The sequence below is a fragment of the Alosa sapidissima genome, chromosome 9, assembly GCF_018492685.1.
Source record: "Alosa sapidissima isolate fAloSap1 chromosome 9, fAloSap1.pri, whole genome shotgun sequence".
Classification (NCBI taxonomy): Eukaryota; Metazoa; Chordata; class Actinopteri; order Clupeiformes; family Clupeidae; genus Alosa; species Alosa sapidissima.
Genome location: NC_055965.1, coordinates 14,155,292 through 14,164,799, shown reverse-complemented (window position 1 = coordinate 14,164,799; position 9,508 = coordinate 14,155,292). Strand labels below are relative to the sequence as shown.

Sequence of the window (9,508 nt, the reverse complement as noted above, 5' to 3'; positions counted from 1 at the left end):
ACACCGCACACACACACACACACACATATACACACAGGCACACCGCACACACACACACACACACACACACACACACACATAGGCACATACACATACACATATACACACAGGCACACCGCACACACACACACACACACACACACACACATATACACACAGGCACACCGCACACACACACACACACACACACACACACACACACACACACACACACATACACACAGGCACACACCACAGACACACACACACACATATACACACACACACACACATACACATACACTATACATACAGGCACACCACACACATGCACACACTCTCACACATACACACACACACATACACATACAGTATACACACAGGCACCACACACACACACACACACAGGCACACCATACACACACACATACACATACACTATACATACAGGCACACTACACACACGCACACACTCTCACACATACACACACACACATACATATATACACACAGGCACCACACACACACACAGGCACACCATACACACACACACACACATACACATATACATACAGGCACACCACACACACGCACACACTCTCACACATACACACACACACATACTGTACACATATAAACACAGGCACACCACACACACACAGGCACATCACACACACACACATACACACACTCACTGATGGACTGAACAGAAATGTGGACCCTAAGTGGAACCTCACCCACTGTTGTGAGACAGGGGGGGGAGACAGACCGAACAGAGCGTCTGCTAAAGGGGGATTAAATGTCTACAAATGTAGACATGGAGGGCTCCCACCCACCGAGTAGGAATATTTTAGGAGGGTGACCCCATACCCCGGAAGGGGTCACTCCGAGAGGTTAATACCCCGGGGTGTTAAGAGGCGGGGGGGGTTGTTTGTTGTTGTAATACCTGTTTTTGTACATGGGTCATCACATTGTAGCTATGCTTCTGCTGGGAACAACAGCAACAGCATACATCAACAGCAACATCTCCATCGTCAGTATAAAGTATATGCTGAAAAATGTCCCCTCTTGCTTGCCGTAGCTGAACCTGTGGATCAACGAGAAGATGCTGACCGCCCAGGACATGACGTATGACGAGGCGCGTAACCTGCACAGCAAGTGGCTCAAGCACCAGGCCTTCATGGCCGAGCTGCAGTCCAACAAGGAGTGGCTGGACAAGATCGACAAGGTGGGCACCCCATATGCTCCTAAAACCTTTTTATATTGTATATTATGGATTGTGTGTGTGTGTGTGTGTGTGTGGTGAGGGGGTGAGAGAGAGAGAGAGAGAGGGGAAGAAAGGAAGAAAAAAGTATGTGTGAGAGAGAAAGAGTGTGTGTTTGTGTGAGTGTACTTTAGTTGTCACCATTACTTTATGATAGGGGGGAATAGGGGGGGGGGGGCAAAATAGTTATCAGGAAGTGTTAGTGGGACTCCTCTGTGTTTTTGAGAAATATGAGAAACTGGGCAATAACTTTTGCGTCAGCATTCCTCCTAGCCAATTTATTCTGTTTAAACACGGTCTGTTTAAACAGATGTATGTTGCCCATAAATATACAGTTTCTCGTCTGAGTGTCTTGTGGGAATGTAATCAAATCATAAAAGCAATAATGATCCAAATATTCTTGAAATATAACACATGGCCAACACTCATGAATCAATGGCAAGAGAAACAAACCATATCTCGTACTCAGTGGAGAGAAAGAGAGAGTTAGCTGGAATTAAGTTAGGGACAGTAAAAAATCTGTGTTATAAGTGTTTAAGAGCAGGGTTTAAGAGATTTGGTCGTAATCCAAATTATGAGCTATATATTTGAGCTATTATCTGGGATCATGTGGGTAAAGAGAACATAATGTGGGTCATTGTCTGAGGGGTGAGTGACCATGGAGGCCAGTGTGGACAGACGGTGTGGACTGTCCAGACACTGTATGATGGCCGTGGGCCCGAAAAGAGTAGTGAAGGCCATCAGCGGGTTTCGTGTATCGCCCCCAGAACAACTCGTTAGAAAGATGACCGTGTATGTTGTTTCATCATAGACATGTCTGTCTTCATTCTCTAGATCTTTCTCTTCTCTGTTGTAAAGCACCATGTGACTCTTTTTTAAGTATGTTTCTGGGCTTTTTGCTGTTTATTGAAGGCCAGTGAAAAGGTGGCATGGGATTGGAAATGTGGGCACCTGGACTGAAGGTGGCATGGACGCTGTTGCCAGTTGTGCCACAGCGCTCTCTCTTGCCTTCTCTCTCTCTCTCTCCTCTCTCTTTCTCTCACTCACTCTGAGTCTCTCTCTCTCTCTTTTTCTCTCTCTCTTTCTCTCACTCACTCTGAGTCTCTCACTCTCTCAAATTCAAATTCAAGAGAAGCTTCGTTGGCATGATCATTAGGCTCAACACAAATGAGATGAGGAAGTACCCTGTACATACTTTACCTCTAACTGTATCTCTCTCTCTCTCTCTCTCTCTCTCTCTCTCTCTCTCTCTCTCTCTCTCTCTCTCTCTCCCTCCATCCTTTTGTCCTTCAGGAGGGGCAGCAGCTGGTGGCAGAGAAGCCTGAGACTGAGGCAGTGGTCAGGGAGAAGCTGGCCTCGCTGCAGAAGCAGTGGGAGGAGCTGGAGTCCACTACGCAGACCAAGGCCCAGTGCCTGTTCGACGCTAACAAGGCCGAGCTGTTCACGCAGAGCTGCGCCGACCTGGACAAGTGGCTGGCCGGCCTGGAGGGCCAGATACAGTCGGACGACTACGGCAAGGACCTGACCAGCGTCAACATCCTGCTCAAGAAGCAGCAGGTGAGGGCTGCCGCGAATACGATAACGATAACCGAAAGCGATAATTAGAACGATAACCAAAAGGGACCCTAACTATATGGTTCTTCATATCGCTATCGTTATAGTTTATGTGTAGACATTGTCATTTATATCTAGAGCGATACTTTTTCGCCGTTATCGTTAAAGTTATCGTTCTTGCCATTTCATGTGCGTGCGTGCGTGTGTGTGTGTGTGTGTGTGTGTGTGTGTGTGTGTGTGTGTGTGTGTGTGTGTGTGTGTGTGTGTGTGTGTGTGTGTGTGTGTGCGTGCGTGCGTGCGTGCGTGCGTGTGTGTGTGCGTGTGTGTGTGTGTGTAGATGCTGGAGAGCCAGGTGGAGGTGCGCCAGCGCGAGGTGGTGGAGCTGCAGTCCCAGGCGGTCGCCCTCAGCCAAGAGGGTCGGGACACGGAGGAGGTGGACGGTCAGCGGCAGGTGGTCGAGCAGAAGTTCTCGGAGCTGCTGGACCCGCTGAGGAAGAGGAAGAACATGCTCATGGTCTCACTGGAGATCCACCAGTTCAACCGCGACGTGGAGGACGAGATCGTGAGTACCCACCGATTTCGCTTGGAGTGTGTGTATGAGAAAGACAGTGTGTGTGTGTGTGTGTGTGTGTGTGTGTGTGTGTGTGTGTGTGCACGTGTGCGTGTGTGTGTATGTGTGGGAATACGTATGAGTATGAGAGTCAACAATAGTTAATTATTAGCAGGAAATGTTATAGAACTGATTAACTGAGTGTATCCATGTGTGTTTGGATATATGTGTGTGTATGTGTTAACTCTCAGGTAAAAGATAAAAATAACATAATATCTATCTTTCACGGTGTGAGAGAGAATGATGAAACCATCTGATAACTGATTTGAGACTTCAGCTGACCAGTGCTTTCTCACTCCCCCACAGCTCTGGGTTGAAGAGAGAATGCCCATCGCCATGTCCACTGACCACGGGCACAACCTGCAGACAGTCCAGCTACTCATCAAGAAGAACCAGGTAGGCCATAGCATAACCTCTTGCCACATCTACCAGTCATAATATGAGATCCATAATGACAGGGGTTCATGGCACTTGGCAAAATGTATGGCACAAGTTAATATAACCATAGCAACATAGTAGGCATCCACTTGATAATAGCTAATAATAGCTTCAGGATTAAACACACACACTCACCTCACCATTTCTCCTCTTTTTCCTCCATCTCTTCATATCCTCTTCTCTCTCTCTCTCTCTCTCCCTCTCTCTCTCTCTCTCTCTCTCTCTCTCTCTCTCTCTCTCTCTCTCTCTCTCTCTCTCTCTCTCTTTCTCCTTCGCCCACCAACAGACCCTTCAAAAGGAGATCCAGGGTCACCAGGTGCGCTTCGACGACATCTTCGAGCGCAGCCAGAGCCTGGTGGGCGACGAGAGCCCCAGCGCGGAGGGCATCCGCGCTCGCCTCGCCGAGCTGCAGGACCTGTGGGCGCGGCTGGCAGACGAGACGGCCAAGCGCCACGGCCGCCTGGAGGAGGCGCACAAGGCCCAGCAGTACTACTTCGACGCCGCCGAGGCCGAGGCCTGGATGAGCGAGCAGGAGCTCTACATGATGTCCGAGGAGAAGGCCAAGGTGAGTGTCGTTAGGGTTATCTTTAGAGTTATCATCAGAATTATCTGTAGAATTATCATTAGAGTTACCATTAAGATTAGCATTAGAATTATCAGTAGAATTATGATTAGAGTTACCATTAGGATTAATTATCAGTTAGTGCATCTTTGAGTCACTTGTTAGAAGATTGTACAGTACTTGTGGTTTGAGTGCCAAAGCCATTTAAAAGTTAAAAGAAGTAATGGGGTCCTTCAGGATGAGCAGAGTTCGGTGGCCATGTTGAAGAAGCACCAGATCCTGGAGCAGGCAGTGGAGGACTATGCAGAGGCCGTCCACCAGCTGTCCAAGACCAGCAGGGGGCTGGTGGCCGCGGGACACCCAGAAAGGTGTGTGTGTGTGTGTGTGTGTGTGTGTGTGTGTGTGTGTGTGTGTGTGTGTGTTGTGTGTGTGTGTGTGTGTGTGTGTGTGTGTGTGTGTATGTTGTGTGTGTGTGTGTGTATGTATGTTGTGTGTGTGTGTGTGTGTGTGTGTGTGTGTGTGTGTTGTGTGTGTTGTGTGTGTGTTGTGTGTGTGTTGTGTGTGTGTTGTGTGTGTGCGTGTGTGTGTGTGTTGTGTGTGTGTGTGTGTTGTGTGTGTGTGTTGTGTGTGTTGTGTGTGTGTGTTGTGTGTGTGTGTTGTGTGTGTTGTGTGTGTGTTGTGTGTGTGCGTGTGTGTGTGGTTGTGTGTGTGTGTTGTGCGTGTGTGTGTGTTGTGTGTGTGTGTTGTGTGTGTATGTGTGTGTTGTGTGTGTGTGTGTGTGCGCGTGTGTGTGTGCGTGTGCGTTATCACTACTTAACATATGCCTTTGTTTCTTTCTCTTCATTTCTCTCTCTACCTTCTTTTTTCCCTTCCTCGTGCCTTCCTTTCTGTCTTTCATTCTCTTTTCTCCCTCCCTCTCTCTCTCTCTCCCTCCCTCTCCCCCTAGTGAGAGGATAGGTATGCGTCAGTCGCAGGTGGATAAGTTGTACGCGGGTCTGAAGGATCTGTCGGAAGAGAGGAGGGGGAAGTTGGACGAGAGGTTCCGTCTGTTCCAGCTCAACCGCGAGGTGGACGATCTGGAGCAGTGGATCGCAGAGAGGGAGGTGGTGGCCGGCTCGCACGAGCTGGGTCAGGACTACGAGCATGTCACGGTGAGGAGACAGTCCTGGTCCGACACACACACACACACACACACACACACACACACACACACACACACACACACACACACACAAACACATACATACCTTAGGAATCAATTTACACACACACACACTTCTTATACACACTTTTGTGCATGAATTATTGAGTAGACTATGAGCTTCTGCTCTCTCTCTCCCCCCCCCCCCCCCCCCCCCCCTCTCTCATATATACACACAATACACACATACACACACACTTACACACACAATTTGAGGAGTACTTACAGTAACTACTTAAATATTCATCTTTCATATTAAGTTTTGTGCACCATGCGCGCACACACACACACACACACACACACACACACACACATACACTCACACACACAGCTTAGACAATTAAAGGACTGATTTGATTTATCGCTGGCTCACTCACATCCTCGCTGCTCGTTAAGGAAACGTGTCTCGGCACTTACAACCATTTAGAAAATTGAATCCAGCTCTGAGTCATTGAGTCACCATCAGTCAATAAGATGCCCTTGAGGAGAACAGCTCACGTTTGTGTGCCAGCAGCTTTGCTAAGTTTTCATACAGGAACTGTACGCCAGGGCACAAACAGGTGTGAAGAATTTTTAGGACTCATTTAAAGACAGAGATTTCAAGAATTCAGAGATATTATGGTACTAGAGAGAAATGCATTATATTTGAGTTCACATGAGGTCAAGTAATAACACTTCTATACCTCTCGTCCTCTCCTCCTCTCTCCCTTCTTTTTCTATTTCTCTCATTCCTTCTCTTGTCTCATTCTGTCTGTCTCTCTGCTGTTCTTCTGCCATTGGTGTTTTTTCACCATCTCCATCTCTCCTTGACATTTTGACCAACTCCCCTCTCCTCTCTCTCATCCTGTCTACTCTCTCCATCTTTTCTTCTTCTTCTTCCCACTTTCCTCCCTTGTTCTTTTCCCCTCTGCTGCTTTCTTTCTCCCCATCCTTTCTTTCTCCCCATCCTATATTTCTCTCCATCCTTTCTTTCTCTCTATCCTTTCTCCATATCCTTTCTTTCTCTCTATCCTATCTTTCTCTCTATCCTTTCTCCATATCCTTTCTTTCTCCCCATCCTTTCTTTCTCCATATCCTTTCTTTCTCCCCATCCTATATTTCTCTCCATCCTTTCTTTCTCTCTATCCTTTCTCCATATCCTTTCTTTCTCTCTATCCATTCTTTCTCTCCATCCTTTGCCTCCCCACCCACAGATGCTGCAGGAGCGCTTCCGCGAGTTCGCCCGCGACACAGGCACCATCGGTCAGGAGCGCGTGGACAGCGTCAACCGCATGGCAGACGAGCTGATCAACGCGGGGCACACCGACGCCGCCACGGTGGCCGAGTGGAAGGACGGCCTGAACGAGGCGTGGGCCGACCTGCTGGAGCTGATCGACACGCGCACGCAGATCCTGGCCGCCTCGTACGAGCTGCACAAGTTCTACCACGACGCCAAGGAGATCCTCGGCCGCGTGCTGGACAAACACAAGCGGCTGCCCGAGGAGCTCGGACGCGACCAGAACACCGTGGAGACGCTGCAGCGCATGCACACGGCCTTTGAGCACGACATCCAAGCCCTGGGGACGCAGGTACGGCCGTGACGATACACACACACACGCACATATGCACGTCATACGGTACATAATATAATAGAATAAAGTAGAATAGAATAAAATGTACATTTCGTCCCCTTAGTATAAGGTTCTATGTGCCATTTTTGTCACAATTGAGTTCTTGACATATTGTTATTCTGTGACCACTTAAGAAGAAGAGGTGAGGTGTTTCTTGTAGTTGTATGCATTTTTGCACATTACATCTAAAGAGGTTTGTTCCGCTTATCAGTATAACTCTATGAAATCCTAAAACTTTGAAGCTCAATATCTCAGAACGTAGATAGAACCCTATAATTCCAAGGGGTCGATATTTGTCATTTACTATTTGTCATGACATAGGTCGTATCGTATACAGTAGCTTGTGATGGGTACAGTGCATTGTGATCATCTCACTCTGAGCTGTGTGAAACATTGAGCATTGTAACATTGAGTTTAGGTGCATTACTACCAGGGATGTAGTGGTAAAATAAGAGGTGAGTAAACTATGAATTATGTGATCACAGTGAGGTGGACTGCGCCATTTAAAAAAAAAAGGCATTTAGAACATGTTTGATGATGGTGAAGGTTATTGTCCAATGTTTATAACAATACCAGTGGTATTAAATGGTTCCTACAGTGTTGATGAGTGTACATGTTGTGAATGTGGATAATACAGTGTGATTTTTGAATGTTAAAAGTTGCAATTGGTGAATAAACTCTTTTGAGAGGTGGATAAACTCTAATAAGAGGTGGATAAACTCTATTTCTGAAATTTCAGAGGTGGATAAACTGTGTTTACTTGCGATAAGCCTCCACTACATCCTGATCACTACTGTGTCTGCCTTACTATTGTTATTGGCACCGTGAGCATTGTGAGGACGAGTTCTCTCCTCTCTTCCGTCCGCAGGTGAAGCAGCTCCAGGAGGACGCGGCCCGTCTGCAGTCGGCGTACGCCGGCGACAAGGCCGACGACATCCAGCGGCGCGAGGGCGAGGTGCTGGAGGCGTGGCGGTGCCTTCTGGAAGCGTGCGACGGGCGGCGCGTGCGCCTTCTCGACACCGGCGACAAGTTCCGCTTCTTCAGCATGGTGCGCGACCTCATGCTGTGGATGGAGGACGTCATCCGCCTCATCGAGGCCCAGGAGAAGCCCAGGTGTGTGTGTGTGTGTGTGGTGTGTGTGTGTGTGTGTGTGTGTGCGTGTGTGCGTGCGTGCGTGCGTGCGTGCGTGCGTGCGTGTGTGTGTGAGAGAGAGAGAGGGTAGCAACGAGGAGAGGTATGTGTGTGATTTAAATTAAAATCCAACCCCATAGTGGATATGTATCCCCCCAGTGATACTAAACTACATTACCCAGAAACCCCTCAGCTCACTATTACTCTCTATTTCCCAGGGATGTCTCCTCTGTGGAGCTCCTGATGAACAACCACCAGGGCATCAAGGCCGAGATCGACGCCCGTAACGACAGCTTCACTGCCTGCATCGAGCTGGGCAAGTCCCTGTTGGCGCGCAAGCACTACGCATCAGAAGAGGTGGGTACCCCACGCCATCCAGTTCACAAACCCAGGGTACCCCACACCACCCTGTACACAAACCCAGGGTACCCCACACCACCCTGTCCACCAACCCAGGGTACCCCACACCACCCTGTACACAAACCCAGGGTACCCTACACCACCCCGTACACAAACCCAGGGTACCCCACACCACCCTGTTCACAAACCCAGGGTACCCCACACCACCCTGTCCACCAACCCAGGGTACCCCACACCACCCCATACACAAACCCAGTGTACCCCACACACCACCCTGTCCACCCATCCAGGGCCCTAGAGATGGGAAATGCAGGACTGTGCCACTGTGCCTGTCTCCAGGGGCGAGCCAGGCTTCTTAAGATTTGAAAATAGATCATATAGAATGGTATGTCATGGCTTTAAAGTGTTTATTAGAAAGGGCTGCAAGCTGACATTTACATACATGTAACGGATGTAATTGAGGGTTTTCCTCAGTGCAAAATGTCAATCATTTTTAGGAGGAAATTCCAAAATGGCTGGTGTTTGTTAAACAATAGATGAATTTAAACAGTTATGTGCTCATACAATGTGTGTTTTTTCTCCCAACCCCACAGATTAAAGAAAAGTTGCTACAGTTGACGGACAAGAGGAAAGACATGATTGACAAGTGGGAGGACAGATGGGAGTGGCTAAGATTGAGTGAGTACCACCATTGGTCCATTCCATCAAACAGCTAGAGCGGAATTATACTTCTAATTCCAGTGTCCAGTAGGTCTGTGTTGCGCAAAGTGCGGTTAACACCAAGATCATGGTTTCTCAA

General features: G+C 48.3%; 1 protein-coding gene across 4 annotated transcripts in view; it reads left to right on the top strand.

Annotated features, from left to right (window-relative positions):
- Positions 1 to 9,508, top strand: part of LOC121718256 (spectrin beta chain, non-erythrocytic 1-like) — a 97,354-nt gene that overhangs the window by 76,638 nt on the left and 11,208 nt on the right. For 3 of the 4 annotated variants that reach the window (XM_042103182.1, XM_042103181.1, XM_042103183.1), the window contains 10 exons: positions 2,537 to 2,800; positions 3,135 to 3,359; positions 3,714 to 3,803; positions 4,132 to 4,410; positions 4,645 to 4,775; positions 5,354 to 5,558; positions 6,802 to 7,176; positions 8,087 to 8,331; positions 8,568 to 8,706; positions 9,303 to 9,387. In XM_042103182.1, coding sequence (XP_041959116.1) covers positions 2,537 to 2,800; positions 3,135 to 3,359; positions 3,714 to 3,803; positions 4,132 to 4,410; positions 4,645 to 4,775; positions 5,354 to 5,558; positions 6,802 to 7,176; positions 8,087 to 8,331; positions 8,568 to 8,706; positions 9,303 to 9,387 — 2,038 coding nt within the window. Of the gene's footprint in view, positions 1 to 1,058; positions 1,208 to 2,536; positions 2,801 to 3,134; positions 3,360 to 3,713; positions 3,804 to 4,131; positions 4,411 to 4,644; positions 4,776 to 5,353; positions 5,559 to 6,801; positions 7,177 to 8,086; positions 8,332 to 8,567; positions 8,707 to 9,302; positions 9,388 to 9,508 lie in introns of those variants that run through there. The other variant, XM_042103185.1, reaches the window with a different exon arrangement.